Source organism: Pelophylax lessonae (genome assembly GCF_965119305.1).
Source record: "Pelophylax lessonae genome assembly, chromosome: 2".
Taxonomy (NCBI): Eukaryota; Metazoa; Chordata; class Amphibia; order Anura; family Ranidae; genus Pelophylax; species Pelophylax lessonae.
In genome coordinates this window covers 41,087,934-41,112,680 of record NC_138769.1, presented here as the reverse complement: position 1 = coordinate 41,112,680, position 24,747 = coordinate 41,087,934, and the positions used below count along the sequence as shown (strand labels likewise).

At 43.8% G+C, this 24,747-nt stretch overlaps 1 protein-coding gene across 2 annotated transcripts in view; it reads right to left on the bottom strand.

The window, feature by feature from the left end:
* Positions 1-1,080: 1,080 nt before the first annotated feature.
* Positions 1,081-24,747, bottom strand: part of PDZK1 (PDZ domain containing 1) — a 65,458-nt gene continuing 41,791 nt past the window's right edge. Inside the window, exons 6-10 of one of the 2 annotated variants that reach the window (XM_082244256.1) lie at positions 23,368-23,564; positions 10,703-10,963; positions 7,670-8,195; positions 7,512-7,573; positions 1,081-1,181 (exon numbers count right to left, since the gene is read on the bottom strand). In XM_082244256.1, the coding sequence (XP_082100382.1) occupies positions 1,119-1,181; positions 7,512-7,573; positions 7,670-8,195; positions 10,703-10,963; positions 23,368-23,564 (1,109 nt within the window). In that variant the 3' untranslated portion in view covers positions 1,081-1,118. Of the gene's footprint in view, positions 1,182-7,511; positions 8,196-10,702; positions 10,964-23,367; positions 23,565-24,747 lie in introns of both variants that reach the window. The other variant, XM_082244255.1, reaches the window with a different exon arrangement.

Sequence of the window (24,747 nt, the reverse complement as noted above, 5' to 3'; positions counted from 1 at the left end):
TGGTGCCAGTGGGAGGAACAGGGCCTATTGTTGGTGTCAGTGGGAGGAATAGTGCCCCATTGTTGGTGTCAGTGGGAGAAATTGTGCCACATTGGTGGTGCCAGTGGGAGGAATAGGGCCTATTGTTGGTGTCAGGGGGAGGAATAGTGCCCCATTGTTGGTGTCAGTGGATGGAATGGTGTCCCATAATTGATGTCAGTGGGAGGAATAGTGCCCTACTGTTGGTGTCAGTGGGAGGAATAGTGCTATATCGTTGGTGCCAGTGGGAGGAACAGGGCCTATTGTTGGTGTCAGTGGGAGGAATAGTGCCCCATTGTTGGTGTCAGTGGGAATTATTGTGCCCCTTTGTTGGAGTCAGTGGGAGTTATTATATCCCATTGTTGTCAATTGATGAAGCAGTGCCCCAAGAGCTGTATAAAAGAAAGCAAAAGGCGGCATCTGGCCCCCGGCCCTTAGTTTGGAGAGACGAGGAGTTTGTTGAATTTGCCATTTGGACATACCATTATATAATTCAAAAACATGGATGACAAATGGCACCATGCCCAGGAATTGCACTTTATACAGCTCCATCAATTTCCCTAATGGACTGATAAGAGATTGATAAGACAGCCTGGTTTGAAGCTCATGGATGTAAACAAGCCATAAAGTTAAATATTTTATTGCAGGTCTACCTAGGAATGAAGAGTGTGGAGTTAATTATCACAGAACCATCTCATTTCACAGCTAGTAGATAATCAGTAACCTGCAAAGTCCAGGATGAAAGAGAATTGGTCACAAAGTGCAGTACCTGTGAGATTAGGCTGTGATGGAAGTATTCCTTTTCCAATTCCCAACATACTTCATGCTAGCTTTGTGGCGGAGACGTTACACCTTCCTGAGACCTGCACACCCTACAACTAGAAGGTGGCACCACAAGTTAGTGAATGGCTGCCTCCGTCAGAGCCTAATCGTACAGGTGACTTGTTTCATGGCAGTATCCAGTTCAATTATAAGAGTATCACATTTTCCACAGAATGGGATTGGCTGGATTGTCTCATCCCATGTTCAAGTCTTTATAATTTAATCCATGAGTCTGTTGGAAACTTGGCCAACGAGTGATGGTTGATGGTTTCTTCAGCTTACAGTGCTGTGTCATCATCGTTCTTTGGTTCTGCTTTCACCTCTTCCTTTGCCGTATTTTCCTGGAGAAGGTAAAAATACAGTTATTTGGGGGGTAATTATTCATAGGAATGGGGCACAGCTGGCTAAAAGAACATGGGGTTTAAAAAATAACAAACCTACTTACTCACCTAGGAGGATGCACCATTGATCCGATGCTGCATCAGTCCACCGCCCATGGGCATCCACAGGTAGGGGCAGGGGGGGGGGGGCAAATGCCCCCCCTTGGAATCTCAACTTCCCATTTTAAGTGGTTGTTAAGCCACTTTATACCATCCTGTCTGTTCTGTTTAATGACCCTGTGTTGCTGTGTATGCGTTTTAAAAAAATAAGCTGTTCTTTAGTTTTAAGAGGGCCGAGCGCCGCTCACGTGACCTGTTGGCTCTCTCCTCTCTCCGGCTGACAGTTGCCTGCAGTGGGCGGGGCCAAGGATTCCTCACTGATGTCAGTTGGGAGGGGAGGAGGAGGGGAAGAGGAGAGGAGGAGAGAGGTGGCGGGTCACATGAGTGGCGAGTGGCACTCTATACTTGTAAAGAATGGCTTATTTTTTTATAAAAAACAGACACAGGGGCACACAGGTTTATTAAACAGACTGTAGACAGGATATGAAACTTTAAATGAAACTACAGCAGCAGGAGGGGAGGGGGTGGGTACTGACACAGGAGCAGACAGGCAGGGAGGGAGGGGGGTAGAGAGGACAGAGGAGGACAGGAGAGCTGCGGATGATGAACCACGGTGTCAGGGCTCAGCAGCCATGGTATACCATGGTCAGTTTACAGAGGGGAGGACATAGCCAGGCAAGATCAGCCAGGTATTTTAGGTGATAGAAGGGGCCAAATTACACAGCAAAGCACTGTGCTGTATAACACGCTTTAAGGGAATATACTTAAAATAAGTATAATGACTAAGCCCCTCCCCTTCATGACATTGTTGAAAAGGGGCGGAGCATGGGTGACCTTAAAATTATGCCTCCCCCTGAAAAAAGTTCTGCGGACGCCCATGCCACCGCCCCCTAGTACACACTATGAGAAAATTGGAAGTAATATTCCGTACGCGACACGATCGTTCGATATTCGTATAGTGTGTATACAACTTTCCACATCCAAATCAAACTTTCCATACAAAAAATTTTGAAGGGATAAATGCCAAAATTTCCTTGTACGTGAACAGAAATAACAATTTTTGTTAAATATCTAGTGTTTTTGTACAATACATTTCAGATACAAAAGATCGTGGTTGCTACTTTTGACCCGGAAGAACCTGAGAATAATCATATACATAACATCAGGGCCAGGACTCGGGGTGACAGGACTGGAGGGGGCAGAAGGAGCAACTGCCTCTGGAGCTGGTATGATGTGAGGTTGAGGGGGGCGCCACGCACTATGAGCTCCTGCCACAACAAGCTGGCCAGAGTAGTGACAGCAGCATCTCTACTCCTGTCAGCTCAGCATGGGATGTCACAAGCGGAATCAAGAGAGCCGGGAGGAGGTGCTCTCTCCCCCCTCTAGCCCTTCCTCCTGAGTCCTGCAGCTGCTGATCACTTCTGCATCAGGACTGTCAGATTGGGACTGTGCAGGGTCTGCAAACCTATAAAGTTCAATCCAACAGGCAGGTGTCCCCAGTTGAAATCCCATGTAGCAGCCGGCATCTCTCCCCAACCAGCTGCCTGGCAGAAGTGTTAAATCCGCTTGCCTAGGCTCCTCCTAAGCTCGAATGTACCAAGATGGGGGGGGGGGGGGGGGAAAGAATTTACACAGCCTTTGCCGCGCTGCATCTGAAGTCTGTGTGTTTGATGGAAGGGGGAAATTGCACTGGGGACATGGGGCCAAGAAAGAAACTGGGGATGAGTGTGCTGCTTGGGGGGGGGGGGAGGGGAGAGGACTTGTAAGAGGTTTGGAGGGTATTGAGGGGAGGAGAGAATTTGCCTCGGTGGGGTGATTTAAGGAGGGTTGGGAGGAAGGATGGTTTGGGAGGGAATTTTTTTAAGAAGGGTAATTTGAGGGGGAGGATTTGTGCTAGTAGGTATGATTGTAGGGATTTGTGCTAGGAGGGGAAATTGGGAGGGCGGTGGATTTGTGCTAGGAGGGGAAATTGGGGGGGGGGGGATTTGTGCTAGGAGAGGAGATTTCTGCTAGGAGGGGAAATGGGGGTTCTGTTAGGAGGGGGGATTTGTGTCGAGGGAAGTGTTTGTGCTCATGGGGAAATTCAGGGGCAGGATGTGTGTTAGGATTTGGTTTTGGGTGGATTTATGTTGGGCGGGGAAGATTTGTGCTCATCAGAAGATTGGGAGAGAGGATTTGTGCTGGGAGGTTGGATTTGGGGGAAGGGGATTTGTACTCAGAAGGAAACATTTTTTTGGAGGGGAAGGATTTGTGTTCAGAAGGAGGATCAGGGGGATTTGTGCTAGTAGGGATGATTATGGAATTTTGTGCTGGGGCAGGATTTTTGCTTGTTGGGGTATATGGGGAGGGGGGGGGGGGGGGTATTTGTGATCGGAGAGAAATATGGAGAGATAGAGGATTTGTGCTTGACTAGGAGATTTTGGAGGGGGGGGTGGGTGGGCGGGGTTTGTGCTAGGGAGAGAGGGGATTGAAACTGGGAGGGAAAATGGGGGTAAAAGATTTATGCTGGGAGGGGGATTTCAGCAGGGAGGGGGATTTGCACTGGGAGAAGGGGGGATTTTTGTCTGGGGAGAGTTTTGGCTTGCAAAGGGAATATAGGCTCTGCTTAGGCAGTGTACTGCTTGATTTTTATTTTTTGGAAGGGGGGTCATAAGACATCTTGGGGAGGGGGGTCATAGTTTGACATCCTTGCCCAGAGCACTAGATTGCCTCATCCCAGCACTGCCTAACAGCCATTAAATGTGCATTAATGTCAGTTAACAGGGGTGTTAACCCCCCCCCCCCCCACCCAAAAAGAATCGGAGAGACTCCGACGATTATGGTGCTAAAAGGCTTGGCAACAGGGTCACAGTTCACTACATCACTTCCTCAGCTATGCTACGATGGTCCTACCTCAAAAAAAAAATAGTGTAAAAAAACGTTGGTGGTATGAGATTTTTCGTACACTGTGTAGCACCCTCAGTTTCTACCAGCTGCGAACAATCGAGGACAATCGGACGATCGGTCATCCCATTTTCTCATAGTGTGTACCCAGTTTAAGACCGGGCGATCAAAGACTGCTGATCTGGATGAACTCTGTAAATCTATGAGGTTACGTACACACTAGCCTGTACTATAAAACGCAGCATTTTACCATGAAGGCCAGTGCGCTGTTGGCTCCAGTAGGGAGCAGTGTGATGCATGTTTCTTTTTTATCAACTTTATTTGAAGTGCCACAAAGTGACACTACGTTCATGCCACTGAACAGCAATGCGGTGCGTCTCGCTACCGTTCGGTTAAATGCTGTGCCATCCAGTGCAGAAAAATGCAGACAGAGTATTTTTCCACAGTGCAACCCACAGAAAATCACACCAGTGTTGTGGTGTGATGGGTCCTAAATTGTTGTCTATGTGCCCTAGCTATAATGTAAATTTATCCAATGTGGATAAATGCAGGTCACAGCCTTGAGGGTCCTTTCACACCATACTGCACATAAAAATCCAACACAACGCATCAAAAATGAATATTCATTGATGTGTGGTTTATACATCCACACCAGGATCAGCAGTGGTGAGCGGCAGTTTCATGCTTAAACATTGATACATGTTTAGCGAGTATTTTTATTTGCATTACATCGCATTCTAAGTCTATAACGATGTTAGCCGGCACCTCGGATGCTTCTTAATATAAATTCTTTATTGGTTACATAACAGCTGATACAGAAAACAAGATGCTAACGTGTTTTGGCCCACAAAGCCATAGGAATAATGCTATGAAGAAGGCTTTGTGGGGGCGAAACACGTTAGCATCAGCTATTATGTAACCAATAAAGAATTTATAATAGGAAGCATCCGAGTTGCCGGGTAACATCATCATGGGCTTATGATGTTGAAAGTAGAAAGTGAACACCCTGGACATAGCACCGGTCACTTCCAATACAGCAGTTGATGAAAATAGAAGAGATGTCCAGCACCAGTGTGAAAAGGCAATTGGCACACAGCAGTCACCCTGTGCAAGTCCAAGCAGCTTACTGGATGTATGTGACCCTCATTCAGAGTGGTCATATAAGGCAGAGATCAGTATCATCAGGCAGCAGATGAGCAAACAGATACCGGCTTGTATTGGAAATGATTTAATAGACAAGCATAAGCCCCATAGTGGAAACCATGCGAAGCAATAGCATCAGATGTTCAATAATGGTAAGCAGTCAAACAAGATAACAGAACCCAAAACATATATGGTGTGGATAACCTCAGAATGAAATAAAGGCCAATAGTGTAGTACGTCTTGAACATTCATAAACTTTTATTAATAAAAATAACACTCACGTTATCCAAACAGAAAGCCGGCATGTAAAAACAAATAAACCGCGATGTCAGCGTGCTAGCATCCCTCAGGGGTAATGTCTTACGCGTTTCGTTATCAAATTGACATCATCAGAGGCCTCTGATGATGTAAATTTGATGATGAAACGCGTAAAGCATTACCCCTGATGGACGCTAGCACGCTGACACCGCGGTTCATTTGTTTTTACATGCCGGCTTTCTATGTGGATAATGTGAGTGTTATTTTAATTAGTAAATGTTTATGAATGTTCAAAACTTACTACACTATTGGCCTTTATTTCATTTTGAGCTTATCCACACCATATACGTTTTGGGATCCGTACATAGAAAGCCATTGTTTTCAATCTACCCTTGCAGTGACCTATATTGATCTGGTGCGGAAAAATGAACTTCACTGCATATGGTATGACTATCAACGGTGACCACTAGGGGCTGTATACATCAATTGTTTTCTATGGGCTCAATGCACACCAAACCATTGGTGTGATGGGTGGTGCGGTGAGCTGCAGCATGTGTGCATTTTTCCGCTGTACCCTGGATGGGACCATATGTCACCACACAGCAGTTGCAACGCACTACGCTGCCGTCTAGTGAAATGAATGAAGTGTCACTATTTGACACTTCAAATAAAGTTAAGGAAAAAAAAAAAATAAGTACATTTGCGATGAGCTGAAACGGGCATCACACTGCTCTCTGCCGGAGCCATTACTGTCGCGCAGGCCAGTGTGAACCTAGTTTTTCTCAATATGTGTGAATGGATTTGCAGAGGATAGTAGATATGCAGTTCTCAATGAACACAATGGTTCTGCTCTTATGTGGAAGAACTGCCATCCGGTTTATTTTCTCTATCATTGAGCACAGTTTAGGAAAGTTTGCCCTTCTGAAGTTTAGGGTTCTTATGTTGCCCTCTTGCCTTGCTATCTTGTGATTTACGTTAAATGTGATCATCCTGTGATCGCTAGAGCCCAAGTTGTCCCAGACTCCTACATCTGAGATTAGATCTGTGTCATTAGTAATTAATAGATCCAGCACTGCATTCTTTCTAGTAGAAGAATCTACCAACTTGGACATGTAATTGTCCTCTAAGATATTGATGAAGAGACGGGCCTTTAGTGAGTGTGTAGTCCCCTCTTCCCAGTCAATGTCAGGATAATTGAAGTTCCCCAATATGACGACTGGCCCTATCACCCAACAGTGATAGAAATTCTAGCTCTACCTCCTCCCATTGGTTGGGCGGCCTATAACATAACCCCACTATTACTTTCCCCTTTACTTCTTGGTATGGAGTTCTACCCACATGGATTCTAACTCCCTACTCATCCCTTCCATAATGTCACTCCTCTCTACCACCCTTTCATTATTTTTGACATAGAGACATACCCCTCCCCCTCTTTTTCCTACCTTGTCCTTTCCGGTCCTTCGATGACCAACACCTATTGTTGTATATTGCATGTTTATGTTAGAATATGTATAGTAGTACAATGTTGATACTGCATTGATAATCTACTGTATGTTGTGTTATATGTTTGTATTGTGTATTATATACTATGTTTCTATCTATGGTGGCATATTGTTGCTGTACTTTAGAAGTCTCCTGAGGAAGCCAGTGATTGGCAAAACATGTTGAGCTGAATTTACTGCATACATACTGAGGAAGCCAGTGATTGGCAAAACATGTTGAGCTGAATTTACTGCATACATACTATGACCACTTTTTTCTGCGATGGTTTTTATGAAATTGTTGTTTTTAACATGTATATATTATAATAAAATTTGATATTTTATATTAAAAAAATTATTCGGTTATGTTAATTTCAAAATTTGTTCCCATTTGGTCACAAAAGAAGGTGATCATCTGCTACCTGTTGGTGTTTTCAATAAATTCAGCTTTAGGACGTTGACTTACCAGCTCAATAGGTTCAGGTGCTGATCTTGCTTTGCTTGGAGGTGTCTTTTGGCTGTCATCAGTTGTGTTTTTATTTTTGTCGTCAGGTGTGGTTTTTTTTTCGTCGTCGGGTGTGTTTTTATTCTTTTCGTCGGGTTTGTTTTTATTTTTGTCATCAGGTGTGTTTTTAGTTTTGTCGTCAGGTGTGGGGTTTTTTTCGTCGTCAGGTGTGTTTTTAGTTTTGTCATCAGGTGTGTTTTTAATTTTGTCGTCAGGTGTGGGGTTTTTTTTGTCGTCAGGTATGTTTTTTGTTTTGTCGTCAGGTGTGGGGGTTTTTTTGTCGTCAGGTGTGTTTTTAGTTTTGTCGTCAGGTGTGGGGGTTTTTTTGTCGTCAGGTGTGTTTTTTGTTTTGTCATCAGGTGTGAGGGTTTTTTTGTCATCAGGTGTGGGTTTAGTTTTGTTGTCAGGTGTGTTTTTATTTTCGGGCAGTGGGTCTGCCAAGGATGCTGTGATCTGGATCTTCTGGGATCTGTAGTATTCGCTGCCTTCTTTGGAAACCACCAGAAGTGTAACGGACCCTCCAGCATTTTTGATTCTCACTATGACTTCATCATAGCTTTCCTTCTCTACATTGACACCATTCACTTCCACCAACACGTCATCTTCTTTAATTCCCGCCTTGTCCGATGGGCCTCCCGCCACCACCTACCAAAGTCAATGGTTAGATTGATCAAAAAGCCAAACTATTTTCCTTAAGGTCAAAAACCAACCACAATGTTTTATTTAGGTTTGGATAGAGTTGGGAGGGATTGGAACTTTTGTTATGTTTTTTTTTTTTTTATTGCTATCTGGTTTTCTTCTGGGCAGCACAGGGACAACTAGAAAGACGTTTTTATTAGAGGGTGGGAAGGTATTTCTGTTCTTGCCTTCCTGCCACAGAGACAATGGAAATCTCCATTTTTTTTTTACACACTGGGATTTTCCCACTGAGGGCTCACAGATATGAGGGAGCATGGGCTTCACTGGTTGGAGAGCTAAGGCTGGGTACACACTTATGCGAATTGGATGCAGGTTTGCCCACATCTAATTCGGATGACAGGAGAGTGTGACCTGCTCTCAATGGAACCATTTCACACAACTTCGGGGTAGCCGCGGTCTGCACTGGAAAAGGGTCCTGTGCGTTTTCAGGTTCGTTTCAGGTCCAAATTCAGGCAAAAGTTCAGGCCTGATTTGCACCTGAAACAGAGAACAGGGATGTATCGGACACCTGCTGTGAGCCATGGCCGCAGCTAGTGTGAACCCAGCCTAAAAGTCTGACTCAGCAGGGGACATGTCAGTCCTCTGCAGAGAGACCACTGCTTCCCCACAGAGGGCAATGGTCCTTCTCTACAGCATGCTGGCAGGGGACAGGCTTTTCTACTCAGGCTGTGACTGTTTCTAAAGAAAGATAAACTATAATACTTTGCACACCTTTGGTTTTGATGCACCTGGGTGATTTCAACTGAAATCTAAAGTGGTTCTAAAGGCAGAAGGGTTTTTTATCTTAATACATTTTAATCATTAAGATGTGCAGCAGCTCCCCTCAGCCCCCATAATGCTTACCTGAGCCCCATCTCAATCCAGCGATGTTGCACGTGAGCCTGACTGTCCGGGACTCCTCCTCCTGATTGGCTGAGGCACAGCAGTGGGCACTACTGGCTCCCACTGCTGTCAGTCAAAGTCAGTGAGCCAATGAGTAGAGAGAGGGGGCGTGTCTGAATGAACACACAGAGAAGCAGCTCGGCTCTGGTGCCGCCATAGCAAGCTACTTGCTATGGGGGGCACTCGGCAGGAGGGACAGGCCAGGAGTGCTGGCAGGGGACACGAGAAGAGGGGGATCCGGGCTGCTCTGTGCAAAACCATTACACAGAGCAGGTAACTATAACATGTTTGTTATTTTTAAACAAATAAAATGGGACTTTAATATCACTTTAACATGGGCTTTAACCATGATGGTTTCCAGGGTGAATATTTGGCTACTCAGCATGTTTTCTGGGCATTTTTGCAATCATTCAGAAAGACTCTCAGATTCTCTCTGAAGACTTATCAAACACTTACTGACAATCTAGAGCACATGTGTCAGACACAAGGCCTGCAGGCTGAATCTGGCCCACCAGGCTATTTCATGTGGCCCTCCCACCTCTCCTGTGGCCGCCACCTTTGATCTCAGCTGTTGGCAGCGGAGAGGAGAACACAACTCCTCCTACAGATCCTGCACCTCTCTGTGCAGCCGCAGCACCCCAACTTCTCTGCCTCTGGCCCTCCTCTGATCTTCCTCCATACGCTGCACTTACTGCTTCCCAGCTCCACCTTTAGCTTCTTTAGCACAAGGTAAGGAGGGTGCACTGTGATGTAAGAGAGAGTGGAGGACCCTAGACATTTGATGGTGGGGAGGCTCTTGACATCTGATATAATGGGGGGAGGGGGGGGGTGCTCTAAACGTCTATAATTGGTATGAGAATAATACAATTTTATGCCAGTTGAAAAGAAGGGTCGCCCACTGGACGTCCACAATAAACTTTATTTTCAGACTGCTCAGAGAGAGCACCATGGCAGAACCTTGTTGTGTCTGAGCAGTCTCCAATAAAGTTTATTGTGGATGATACCAGCAGTGTGCAACCCTCTATTTCTGACTGGCATCTTCTGCTACAGGAGTATGAGTGGGATTTGTGCCACCCGCACCTGCCCTTCAAAGCTTAAGGGTTAAGTTATTAATAAAACCAGTAATAATCAAATGCAGAGGCAATTATTCAATATGATAAAGAGTAGACACTTTTTTATAGTCTCCCTGATACAACCGGCCTTTTGAGGGCAACCATAATGCTTATGCAGCCCACGATGAAATTGAGTTTGACACCCCTTATCTAGAGAATATTACAGCCATCTGCTAAGCATGTGGCCAATCCTGTAGGCTCAGCTTACAGGTTTGGGTAGGGTATGGGGTTGAGAACTTACAGAGGGACCAATAGCAACTCAGATAAGTTTTCTATTCTGTTTGATCAACTATTCCCCTAACAGAGGATGTCCAGCTGCCCTGGGGGACACCTACATGAATAAGTCTCATGACCAAGGGTACCCCAGGTCTTGCAGTCAACATTTGTAGTAAACCTTTCAATCCTTCAATCAATAGTTTCTACTTTCTTTCCCTTACTCCAGAGTCACTCTGTATTTACCTCTTTGATATACTGGCCGGGTACATCCTTAATCGCATTCAAGTTGAATCCATATCCCTTGTCCCCTTTTTGCACTCTGCAGAGCCTGGGCTTTTGTTTGGGGTCCACGGAGGGGGTGGAGACAGCAGGCTGTGGAGCAGGAGCTGGTTTGGCTGATGGAGTTTCCGCTGGTTTTGGCTTTTCCACTGGCTTTGAAGTTTCTGTCTTTGCTGGTGAAGGGGTCTTAGTTTCTTTTAGATACACAAATGGAGAGAGTCCAGCCTGAATAGAGAATTAAAAAAAAAAAAGTAAGTATTTTTCCCTATCTTTATTTCATGCTCCCTGTTCGTTCACTTCACTTCACTCAAGGTTCAGGTCACAAAATGCGGATTCTACAGGCTCAAGGCAAAGCGACCTTCAGGTAGGGTTGCCTCCGTCTGGCTTTGGCCTTCAATCAGACTTTCAAGGTTCTTTAAGTGTCAGGGACTCAGTAGATGTCAATCTATGGGTTCTTGCTACCTGAACCTGACAGAGCCGACCTGCCGCAATATAAGTACAGCGGCTGGTCGGCAAGTGGTTAATCATATGAAACTATTATGCAAGTCTAATCGTACTTAGCACATTGGCTTAGTGGTCTGCGCTCATCAACAAAGAGATCTTAGATCATGAGTTAAAATCCCAATCATGCTAACACCCTGTGTGCTCACTAGTGTTTGATTATTTTATTTCCACACAATAATATTCTTGCTAAATAACATGCCATTGCATGCGCAAATTATGGAAACAACCATGATGTGGCAGTGGCAACTAGGTGTTCGCCTATTTTCAGCATACTCTGCTATTGTAAACCATGCAGGTGATTTGAACCCATGGTGTGAGTCTTGCTAGGTAGGAGTGCTACCCACTAAACCATTGAGATCAGCACAATTATGCTTAGAATACACAGTAGTACCAGGAGTACGAATGAACATAGATCAAGAGAATATATATTCCCCTAAAATACAAATGCAAGATCATTGCTAAATTGTCAAAAATTAGTAGACGTGACTTGTTTTTCTTCTTTTGCTGATATTTATATTATTATCATTGATGTAAGTGCCGGTTCACACTGCAGCGGCACGACTTAGGGGCGACCTGTGAAGTCGCGTGCACCGCGACTTCAGTGCGACTTGCACGGACTTCATAAAATGAATGTCTATGCAAGTCGCTCAAGGTCGCCCCGAAGTAGTACAGGACCCTTTTTCTAAGACTTGTGTCGCTCCTATTAGAATCGGTCCTGTACTACACAATGGACCGCGACGGTCCAGGACTTGCCAGGCTGACAAGTCACCTGGCAAGTCGTACTAGTGTGAACCGGCACTAAGAGTTATATCTCTATTCTATATATGTCAAACTTTTTTTATGTCTAATTCGTATTTTATGAAAATGTTGAGTTCTATTTTTATATGTTAATTCTGTAATCCTTAATGTTGCAATATTTTTCACAGCACTTTACAATATGGTTAGAAGGGCGTAGAAAAGTTTTTAAGGAGACAAAAAAGTTTTTGGGGTGAAACCAGCCCTATGTAAAATATTTTTTTTTCTATCCCTTTCCCTCCCCTTCTCCCCCCTCCTCCCCCCCCTTCCCATTTATATACCCCTGGCGCTATGATATATTATGGCTATTATGTGTATAGTGTCTTTTTTCTTTTTTTCTTCTCTTTTCATAGCTAATGGACATCTGTGAAGCTTGATGAGGACAAACTAATTGCTTTGAAGAAGCGGTTCTAATATACCATGAAACATGTTAGCAACTATCTAGTGGGGATACCTATGTGTATCAGGATAATACTGTTTTCCCTATCTCCATTTATGTCTTTTTTATATTTGAGGACTTTTTTTCTGCCCCGGCTATGATGTGTATGTATTTCTTGAACGTATGTTTGTAATAAATATTGATATGACTTTTTTATATACTGTATGTATTAATGTGTGATTATTTGGGAGTCACCATTTAAAAGCCCATATTTTTTACCCCCTATGGGGGTAATACCTTTCTTTTTTCTATGGTTAGAAAGGCCCTGCTCTAAAGAGCTTACAATCTAAAAGAAACAAATTGGACACCTTAAATTTCATATAGTACAGCAGGGACAAAAATAAGGTGAGCACTAACCATGTCAAACATTTTAGGGTATAACAACTCTCACCAACCCCACCCCCATCAAAAGTTTAAGTGCAGAATTAAACAAACAAAACAGGCAAGATATAAAATTTGACAAAATAAAAAGGCAGCGCAGTAACTACTCCCCACCAAATGCACACACATACATTTCTGGTTAGGGTTAGAAGGAAGCTTCAATTCTTTTTACGATTTAGGAAAACTAGATCAACATTAGGAGTTGGCTAACACTTGAGATTTGTACGTAATAACCTAAAGAGAAGGGTCAGCTGATGCTCCCAAACAAGAAATGCATGGTCACACTGGACAAAGACATTCTGTTTGGGGCCATTCTGTTTGTGCACTTTAAATCCACAGACTTGTAGCCGACACCTATTCAGATAATCAATCAATCAATCAATGAACCTGAATGTTTACAGCTGCTTGTATGGGTTTATCTGTGGTAGCTGCACACACAGAATGGAGCTGGCAATGAGTAAGCGACATCCCTAAGTCGTGAAACGCGTCTGCCTTTGTGTCCTGCATCCACAGTGTGTTGTTCCAGTTTGCCTATTTGTTTGATGTGGAATAAATTTTACTCCAATTTTTGATTTACATCGGAGTGCGGTCATCTCCTTTTTTTGCTACATGTGATTCCGGATTGACGGATCCGACCAGCACCTGACATCCAGCCCACCTGGAGCGGTCTTTTCCCAATTGGATTTCAGCACACTGGACAAAGACACACAGAAATCCACTTTTGAAGGCCGAAATGCAAAACAATTACAGCAAACAGACAAAACATTCATCAAAGCACAGCCATTGTGGGTCATTATCGACCCTGCCCACAAATTATCTGGCCTCTTCTCAGGCAAAGCAAACTGCACTAATGCAGGCCTTTATATATATATACATATATACGTATTAGGGCTGCACGATATTGAGAAAAAAAGTAAATTGCGATATATGGTTTTCAACGATATATATCGCGATATGGAACTGGGTGGAATGCAGAAGACACTGACAGTGCAGTCGGGACTCTCAGTGGTGGTAGGAGTATCCGCCGGTGACCTCCTTTGATCCTCACTTGCGGAGACGGAGGAGCTGTGGGCCCGAAGCAGGCACAAGGTATGACGCCCACTGAGTATCTGCATGTTATGTGCGGCTCCTCCCCTTTGCCATGTAAACAGCGGTCACCTGGGTAACGTGTGCGGTAGGGTCGGGGGCCCCCCAGTCCGGTGTCTTCCGTGATCCGGGCTGTCCGCACGTGCACAACAATGTGCGGTTTGTGTTATTGTTCCGCCGTGTGCGGTGTTGTGTCGATATCGGTTTCCCCATGCTTTCGGCTGTGATTGGAACTCCGCCCCTCCAGCCCTCCCAGCTCTGCCTCTAGTCTCCAGCCGACCATTACTCCGCCCTTCTCCGCCCATTGTCTCTCCTGGCTGCATCGGGGGCGTGCACGGGGGCGGGATCAGGCTGTAATGTGTTGTAAATAGTCAATGGAGAGACAATGGGCGGAGCAGGGCGGAGTAATGGTCGGCTGGAGACTAGAGGCAGAGCTGGGAGGGCTGGATTGCATCAGGCTGGAGGGGCGGAGTTCCGATCGGCTACCAGCACTGTGAGTCCTCCCCCCGAGTCCCGACTTCTCCCTGCCTAATGCTAATGCTAAATATCGTGTCTTCGGCGATATGAATATCGCCCACGCCCGCAGAACGATAGTCGATATCACATCGACTATCGTTCAGCCCTAATACGTATATAGGTTGGATTGATAGCGTGCTTACACCCACCCAGTAAAGGACATGCCCACCAGTGTAATTAATTCTAAGTCTCTTCATGTATGCCTCAAATACTCACACCTGCTGATCAGGAGCACACACTCTTGGCAAGCACATCCGTCATCAGTCACCAACATTTAAATATGGGTGCAGGATCACACCATAGTTATAAATCCATATCTGACCAAAAAAACTGGTATAGATTTGGTGTAAAACCCACTCTTGCTTTATTTACAATGTCATTTCTTTTGTTTCCATTATGTGAAACCCATCAGAAATATAATACCTTGTGAAAAAAAAGCTATAACACCACAAAAGAGGAAGAACATACAAAACTCTAAAGAGATAGAGGCATGCTTAAGATTTGAACCAATGAACCCAGTGCTGCAGAATTGCTAACCAGTTACCCACTGTGCTGCCACATGCATGGAGCCTCCGTCTCTGTGGTGTTAAACAGCTCTAAGTCCCTGGCAGAGATGTATAGTAACTAAGTAGAACTACTTCACTACTGTACTTAAGTACCGAAAGGCGGTATCTGTACTTTCCTAGAGTAGAATTTTTTCCTCCTACTTCCACTTTTAGTTCACTATATTTTTTCAATGATTTCAATACTTCTACTCCGCTATTTTTTTTTTGTGCTGCATAGTTACTCGTTACAATTATAAAAATTACCACTGCCAGAACAGTAGATGGCAGGTTTCATGAAGCTCAAAACATGTGTATTATCAGCGCATACGAAAATAAATGCTACTGTATGTATAAATAAAAGCTGCATTTGAAATAATAAAAAACAATATGATGTTCAAACTTTTGACTTCTTTCTTTAATAACTACATAGTACAGTACTTGTACTTTTACTTTCAGTACTTGAGTAGCAATTTTTTTTTTTCAAAACTACTGGTACTTTTACTTTCAGTACTTGAGTAGCAAAATTTAAAAAAAAAACTACTTGCAATACTTAAGTACAAAAAATGTTGAATACTTTAGTACTTCTACTCAAGTCAATTTTTGATCGAGCACTTGTACTTCTACTCAAGTATGGGTTTCGAGTACTTTATACAACTCTGGTCCCTGGGGTACCTAAAGTTAATCATTGCACTTGTACCCTGGAAGTCCTGAGTGCCATTGACCAACCTGTTTCTGTGATATGCCATATGGTTCCAAGGCTGGGTATAGTTGATTACTGTCAGCATGCTCCTATAGGACCATCTCTAATTTTGGGGCTTTTTGCTTGGTAAGAAGCTGCAATTGGCGCTGGTGTGGAATTCACACGGCTGCTTCTTGTTCTTCCCCATGGAACACATATGGCAAGATTTGCCATGGTGGTGGAACCCTCCTACACCAAAATACTACATTTCTTTAGGCATTTACCTATAGGTGGTGGAATTACATTGGGCAGGAGTTCTGTTTCTTGATTTATTCTCTGATATTTGGTGTTTATTTAGTGTAGAATAGCGGTGTTATCCTCTGAATTTTGGTAATTACATTTTGATTTGGATTAATGATGTTGGTACACATTTTATATTTTTGTGTTGAAAATGATGATCATTTGGAAATACTAAGAAACACACAAAATTGTTACTTATTTTAAATTTGCATCAGCAATGGTATTGTGTGGTTTGTGAGGTCAGCTGTGGGAGTTTGGGTTTAAATTTATGTGATCTTATCAGATGTCAAACAGCCAAGTCTCTGAGCATGCTCAGTTTAACCAGAGCTGTAGCTCAAATGGCAAAGTAGCTGAGCATGCTCAGTGTAACAAAAGATATTTCACAAATAGCAAAGTCCCTGAGCATACACAATGCACATGGCAGTATATACACAAATATATATACTGCAGAGAATGCATATAGAATATGTATCTATATATATATCTCAAATATGTTATAAAAAAAAAAGACAAATATATATATTATATTTTTTTATATTTATATATTTACCACGACTACTGACCACGACTACTGATTTAGACGGTCACTGATTTATGTGACCTATAGTGAATTTGATTTTGAGACCCAATATTCACCGCATGCTATAGTGAATACTGTTTCAGACTAGATTTAGTCATTTTCTATGGATTTTAGTCATTTGTCACAATTTGTTCACCTATTTGCTGACTAGGTGCTATAGTATAGTGAATTAGGCTCCAAGTGAGAGTTGTCCTTATCCAATGTATATAGTTCCAGTTGGAGTATCCCACTACTCCCTTCTCCGATCCAAGTTCCGCAATAAATACTTAAAACCGAAACCCCTGGACTGTTTATTGAGCAATGAGCCATTGGGGGGGGGGGGTAAGGGTGAATGTGTGAACTGTACCCTAAGTGACTGTGTGCTGGTAATCAGAGGAGGCCCAACAAGTCATCATACAGCAAGCCCTGCGAAAACAGTGCTACATTTGGGGGCGTCGTCCGAGTTACAGCAGAGGTTGCTACTGGCAACGGCTGAGTATTTGCCCAAGTAACACTATGTCCCTATGTAAAGTGCTGGAGTGTCTGTAGAAAAAGTAATATCTGCTCTACAGTGCTAAGTGTGCTTCCAAGTCATCATGACGACAGTGGTTGCTATCGGCACTGACCGGACATTTACCTAGAAAATTATATGTCTTCTCAAGTAAAGTGCTGGAGTGTCGATGGAGAAAGGGTGTGCTGTATGGTAGGAGAAAATCGTGTCTGATTTACAGTAACTTGTTCAAGTGTGCTTTCAAGTTATGTTCAAGAAAGCAGTGACCCGGGACGCGGGGATCGGCGCGTCAGGGGTTGTGTCTGTACATGTGCTGTGGAGGAAAATGTCTGCCATGGAGTCGATTACAGCGGGACAATTTCAAACAGCAGGGAGAGAGAGTGCGCCAAAGAGATCTGCCTTACAGGAGGAGCCACCGATGGAGAGTCAGCTAGTCTGGGGCCACCAATCCAAGTGGCAGAAAGGAGCTAAGAAGTCATTTATGCCATCGGGTGTAGCCAGTGCTTTAGGTGGGCCGGTATGCACTGGTACTCAGTACCGCCACTTCCAAATATGGCTCTTGAGCATACCGCCACCTCTCTGTGCGCCTTAGCGTACCAGTACGCTCATTTTGGACATCTGCGCCCTCAATTGCCCCCCCCCCCAAGAATATTTCCCACTCCAGAGCCAGACCAGTCACCACCAGTGAGTCCCCCTGCTCTGGAGTCCCAGCCCAGGCCAGGGGGGGGTGTGCTCTGTGGGGACCCTGATGTGGGGTGGGGGGGGGGAATGTATAAGCTATAATAGAGTACCGGCACCTCTTTTGGGCCACTTAAAGCACTGGGTGTAGCTAAGGAGCAAACAGGTGTGTGAAGGAGCAAGATGGGCGATGCCGGAGTGAGCCAGAGTGCAAGGGCTATCCCACGTGTTGGCAGAGAATCTTTGGAGTGGACTGAGTTGCCAAATTCAACCCTGTGGGATACTGGGGTTCGATTAGTGCCCATAGGATGTCTGGCCTTGTGCAGCGGAGGGGACACGGAGCATCTAGGACTGGGATGTAGCAGATGCCTGAATGTGTCCATGTGGCTGTCGGCATGGGGTCAGTGTTTACACTGTGGCGATATGTTGTTGCAGATAGAATGGAGTGATTTCCAGCCCAGAAGACTGTATGTGAACTGGGACACCTAGAGTGGGTATTCCTGTTGGAAGAGGATGGAGAGTGCTGAGAGTACTGCTCGGGCTGGGAAAAATGATGCAAACCTGCACTACTATCTGCAAAACCAGGGAGACCCACGTCTCAGAGGTGCAGTGCTCGCAAGTTGTGAGTTGCAACAGGCGCAACAATTTACAGTCCAGCCCTTACAGAGGCAGATGGGAGTCAATGGGCCCAGAAGTTGAAGGCTCCCAGTTCATTCAGTGAGGGAGAGGCCGGGACCATTTAAGTAGGGTTACCCAGTTTCCAGCATCGTTGTGGGTCCCTGGAAGAGGGAATCAATGACTGGAGGTCAAAAGTGGAGACTGAGTGGGACTGGGGAACTGAGGAGAGGAGAAGCCCTAGAAGTTCCAGTTCCCTCAGTGAAGAGACATAGACAGCAGTTGTTCGCAAGCAGTGCGCAAGGAACTTAGGGTTCTGTGAGGCCTATACCACTAGGGTCCCAGATCTATCCCCACCTTGCACCTATGCCTGGGCTTGGGCACAGAACGAAGCCTACTCCAGTCTGATCACGAAAGTGGAGACCCTGTACACCCCACCTGGGAGAGGAGACAGGCAAAATCTTCCCAGGTTCTCACGCTTCCAACGCTATGTCCAAAGGAAGGTGGCCATGGAGCAGAGATGTATAGTAACTAAGTAGAACTACTTCACTACTGTACTTAAGTACCGAAAGGCGGTATCTGTACTTTCCTAGAGTAGAATTTTTTTCTCCTACTTCCACTTTTACTTCACTACATTTTTTCAATGATTTCAATACTTCTACTCCAATATTTTTTTTTTATGCTGCATAGTTACTCATTACTATTATAAAAATTACCACTGCCAGAACAGTAGATGGCAGGTTTCATGAAGCTCAAAACATGTGTATTATCAGCGCATACGAAAATAAAAGCTACTGTATGTATAAATAAAAGCTGCATTTAAAATAATAAAAAAACAATATGATGTTCAAACTTTTGACTTCTTTCTTTAATAACTACATAACACAGTACTTGTACTTTTACTTTCAGTACTTGAGTAGCATTTTTTTTTCAAAACTACTGGTACTTTTACTTTCAGTACTTGAGTAGCAAAATTTTTTTAAAAACTACTTGCAATACTGAAGTATAAAAAATGTTGAATACTTTAGTACTTCTACTCAAGTCACTTTTTGATTGAGCACTTCCACTTCTACTCAAGTCACTTTTTGATCGAGCACTTGTACTTTTACTCAAGTATGGGTTTCCAGTACTTTATACAACTCTGCCATGGAGTACGGATACGATTATCCATATGCTACCCGCGAGATGATGGAGGAAATCGAGAACAAGAGAGGGGCCTGGTGTGAAGAAGCCATTTATGACTTCCTATATGTCCCTAAGCCGCATCGGAACCAACCCCAGCCTCAGTTGTGGGACACCTTCTTGTCAATCAAGGCGAATTGGAATCTGGGGAGGTTCATCTACATTGACTGAATAGAGGTCAACTGCCCAGATGGAAAAGACCAAGCCTGGGCCATTAATATTCGAGATCCTGAAGACAAGATCGTCAGCATACCTCATTCTGACCATTACTACTGAGGTGTGCCGAGTTCTTGTGCCTGTTGGAAAGCCTGAAGAGTGTGATATATTGACTGAATAGATTTACAAAGGGGCTGGTGTGCCTGAAGAATCCCTTTGACACTAAAGTTGCTGTTAGGGCTGAAGGCCATGTTCCCAAATACCCTTCCCTTCTATCCTTGCAAAAGAAGATGGGGATCAGCAAAACTGCTACAGTTTCTTCACTTGGGAGAAGAACTTTTGCCACAAAGAACTTCTCCTGTTAAAGCCAGGGGCTGCTACCTGGAGGGGGCAAACCCCCTAGTTCACAGAGACATCCTATTGAATGACCCTTTGTGAAGATCTTCTTGGCCTTGGGCCACTATTGCTGCTAAAAGGAGTTTTTAGAAAAATACACTTTGCGAAGATACCTTGTTTAAAGGACACTTTGCGATGATCCCTTGGGCCAATGGGCCAGGATAACAAAGTACAGAGAAAGAACACTTTGATACTTTATTTAAAGGACACTTTGTGAAGATCCTTTGGGCCAGTGGGCCAAAATAATGCTAAAGGAAACATTGTGCGAGTTGCTACTTTGTGAGAGAAGGGTAGCGGCTCATTGCCTCTTCAGAGAGAGGTATGCTAGAGCGAACAATCCCTTGACAAGTTCTTACAGAGACTCACAAGTAAGGCAAGCTTTGCTCAGGCTCCAGCAAGAATAGCTTGCTGCCAGGAGAAGATGTGTTGCTTCGGTGTTACAGAAGGAAAGGACACTGTGAACACCAGTCGGGTGGACTCCACATTTCTTCATCCTAACTTGTGGGTCTGACTAGAATAGGAAAGAGTCAGTGCACTGGTATCTGAGAGGGACTGTGCCTATTGCTAGTCAAAAATGGTTCCCAGATGGAATCTGTGATAATGATGTGTTAGTTAGTAAGTTAGTTAGATTGGCATGAATTGTTCTGTCTTGTCTATTACAGGTGCACAACAAAGCGACAAGGCACGCGTGCCCTTAGGGGGCCTGCAGTATTGGAGATCTCTAAGGGAATGTTAGTGTGAGAGATTTTGTGGGTAAGAAGGTCGCCTCTACAGAGAGGGCGGTCTCATCGTAACTATGTAGGATGTTTAAAATGGCTATGTACTTACCTTTTCCCTGTGCAAGCTTACGGGGGACCTTCTGGCCTTGGAAAGTCTGTCCACTCTCTACATTTGTACATATGTAAAATTGTTATTTGTAGTTTAGTCATTTAGGAGGTTTTACCTTCACCTGTCAGACAGATTTTTGTTTGGCGGGGGGTTCAATGGTGCAAATGCACCCGGTACCTTTATATGTGTAAATATTGTACAGCAAAGACATATATATTTTCATTTCATTTATCGTATCTTATGGCCACATATGGGGTATCCCCCCTTTTCCCTGTACATATGTTATTTCCCTTTTCCCCTTTCCAAGTTTGTGGGATACTTTTGTACAGGCATTTTGTATACCCAGAGCCAGTGAGGACACAGCTCAGTTTGAGAGTATAGTATTGAATCCTGTCTGGTTACCAGAGGGATTGCAGGTAAATCTATATTTGTTCTCTGCCTACCAGAGAGCAGGATCTGCTAGTGAGGTCTGCTCAATGTGCTCAGGTGCAACTCAGTCTGTCTGCAGAGTGTTTCACACTGGTCCAATAGGGAGGCGTTTTGGACAATGGGAGGAAACCTGATGAATGAGTGCACAGGCATTTAATACAGCCCTGGTGATTTGGCAGAGGAAAGTGCCTTGGTGCATGCTGGGATACTGTATAAAAGCCAGGAACACATGTGCTCGGGGTCTTTCATCTGAATAGCGGAGTCCTGGAGGGAGGGGGGCGGCTGCCTCCTCCTCTGTAGAGGTGCCATGCGGCCTTAGGTAGTCGACTTTAGGGCCTAGAGAGCAACTGAACCTGGAGGTCCTGTGGAGCTGACTGAGAGGGGAGACACTGAAGGATCTGATTCTGCAGTACAGTGAGTACAGATCTGTGTCAAGGGCCCCCACCCCGCAGCTAGAAGAGCCAGTGGACGGGTGTCAGTAAAGGGGATACTGGAGAGTGTCCTGAACTGAATGTAGATCACCAAGTCTATTGCTGGAGAGAAAAAGCAAGGAAATTAACCCTTTTCATACATGTGGTAGTATAGTTTAAGCAGTGAGACTGCTTCCACAAGCAACCTGGTGAGACCAAGTGAGAGTTGCCCTTATCCAATGTATATAGTTCCAGTTGGAGTATCGCACTATTCCCTTCTCCCATCCAAGTTCCATAATAAATAGTAAAAAACAATACCCCTGGACTGTTTATTGAGCAATGAGCCTTTGGGAGTAAGGATGAGTATGTGAACTGTACCCTAAGTGACTGTTTGCTGGTAATCAGAGGAGGCCCAACAAGTAATCATACATCAAGCACTGCGGGGACAGTGCTACAAAAGGAAACTGTGACAGACCCAACCAGGACAGAAGCTTTTGAAGAGGACAGGCTTTTGGAGAGGACAAGGAGCAAGCCTCCTACCCACTGATTATGGCCCATGGAGGAGACTGGGAATTTTGTCTGCTTCTCCTGGTCAGAGCATAGATGGAGCTCAGTTCAACCTCTGATCCCATGGAGAGAGCAGATCATTCTGTAATGATGGACATCAATGTGATGAATCCTGAGAGCGAGGCTTGGATTGGATGGAAAGGTGTAAAATTATTCCTGTACTGATTATTGGTCAGGGGAATTATGGTGGCCCTCCTGCAGACTGGGTGGAAAAAGCTCCTCCACTTGTGACATATTTATCAAAAATCTCCCTCAAGAAATCCATGAAGATAAATGAATCCCACTTTTTCAGACTGCTGAAACATTGTAGGAGTTTTGTCTTATGATGACTTTTCTAGTGGACAGATAACACAAGTGAAAGCTGGTAATGAGATTTGTATAGCCCTGGGTCTTCTATCCCGGGAACTGGTGCCAAACTGTCTGGGTGGGCACTGACCTGAGTCACCTAGGCTTGTCTAGGTGACTAGTTGTTAATTAGCTTACTTTTTAATTAAGATCACTGTTCCTTTTTAGCTGTTTGAAGTTGAATTGCTGTTTGAAGTTTGCTTTGTCATGCTAATATCCCCATGAATGGAGTGTCCTCCTGGGGGGTATAAAGTATGTGTCTGAGTTTAATAAAAAAGTAATTCCTTTGGTTTGTACCTCAACATCTTGTCTGTGTATGATATCGAGGGTAAAGGGTGGTATTAGCTATCTGTCTGCTTGGAGCGTTTGGGGGGAAGAAGAAGGCACTATTTGGCGGAAGCACCCAGGCGGGGTGCCATGCGGTCCGTCACAGAAACAAGGCTCAAAAAAAGAAAGCTAATGCAGCCATCACATCTAGGGACTGGTAAGCTGTAAAATGTAAAGTTTTTGGTTTTGGGTTTAGATACGCAATACAGTTCACTGAGGTGCCATGAATTATAAATGACAACCCAACACACTTAGGCAGTGCAGTACAATGTACTTGTAGAACATTGCAATGCTCATATGTGTGTTGTGGAACACTATGTAAAAAAAATCCCCCAAAAAAACAGTGTAATTGTACCTTGTGGTGTTATTGCTAAATCTCACCTTAGAATACAGATCATCAATGGTCTTGTCAGATATCAGCAGCGTGGTCTTATCCCCTCCTTTCCGGATGACCTCCACCACCTGCTCATGCTGCATCTGCTCCACACTTTGTCCATTAACAGCCACAACGCGGTCAAAGTCTTTCAGCTTGGCTTTATCAGCTGGACTTTGTGGGTCAATTTCCACAATGTAGTGACCTGTGGGCATCAGACTAAAACTTTATTATTTGATAAAAACTGGTCAGGACCATCATATCATAAATACGTCTTGCTTAAAAAGAAAGTGGTGGAAAATCCAGTTCTCTCCAGTACAGGAGATTTAGGGAAATCTTGCATTGTGAAATACAATTTTTAAGGCCATTTCCCCTCACTTTGAACACTTTGAAGAGATTTCCTTTCACTTTCTGACGTGTCGCTATTTTTTTTTTTCTTTTATTACAGGTACTTATATAATGCCACAAATTTACGCACTGCTTGAAGTATAACTAAAGGCAAAACTTTTTTTTTTTTTCGTTTTGGACAGATTGGAGAGGATTTAAAGCCCCTGTCAATTTTTATGGCTGTCTGTGCCCCCCTTAAGAAGATTCATCCTCTATATTTGTCCTGTTTACCATTATCATTGAAAGTAAAAGAAAATCTCACATTTTGGGCTTTCCCCAGAAAAGTAATAGAGGGGAAATCTTCGAATGGGGACACTAGTCCTTGAGGGTCCCCAAGAAATTTCTATAATTTGGAGAGACTTCCTGTTTGGCTATGGGACAGGAAGTGAAGAGAAATCTCTGCAATGGGACCAGAGATGTATAGTAACGAAGTAGAACTACTTAAGTACTGTACTTAAGTACCGAAATGCGGTATCTGTACTTTCCTAGAGTAGAATTTTTTTCTCCTACTTCTACTTTTACTTCACTACATTTTTTCGATGATTTCGATACTTCTACTCAAGTATTTTTTTTTTGTGCTGCATAGTTACTCGTTACTTTTAAAAAAATTACCACTGCCAGAACAGTAGATGGCAGGTTGCATAAAGCTCAAAAAAATGTGTATAATGTCATTTGTAAATCAGTGCATACGAAAATAAAGGCTGTGTATAATAAAAGCTGCTATACCAAATCTTTCCAATAAAAAGAAAATATGAAACAAACAAATAAATTGTGCTACAGCGCTTAAAGTGCATCAAGAAACTACTAACAAACACAGGTTAATCATTTGAATAAATCATTTGAAATAATAAAAACAATACGATGTTCAAACTTTTGACTTCTTTCTTTAATAACTACATAACACAGTACTTGTACTTCTACTTTCAGTACTTGAGTAGAAATTTTTTTTCAAAACTACTGGTACTTTTTACTTTTAGTACTTAAGTAGCAAATTTTTTGAA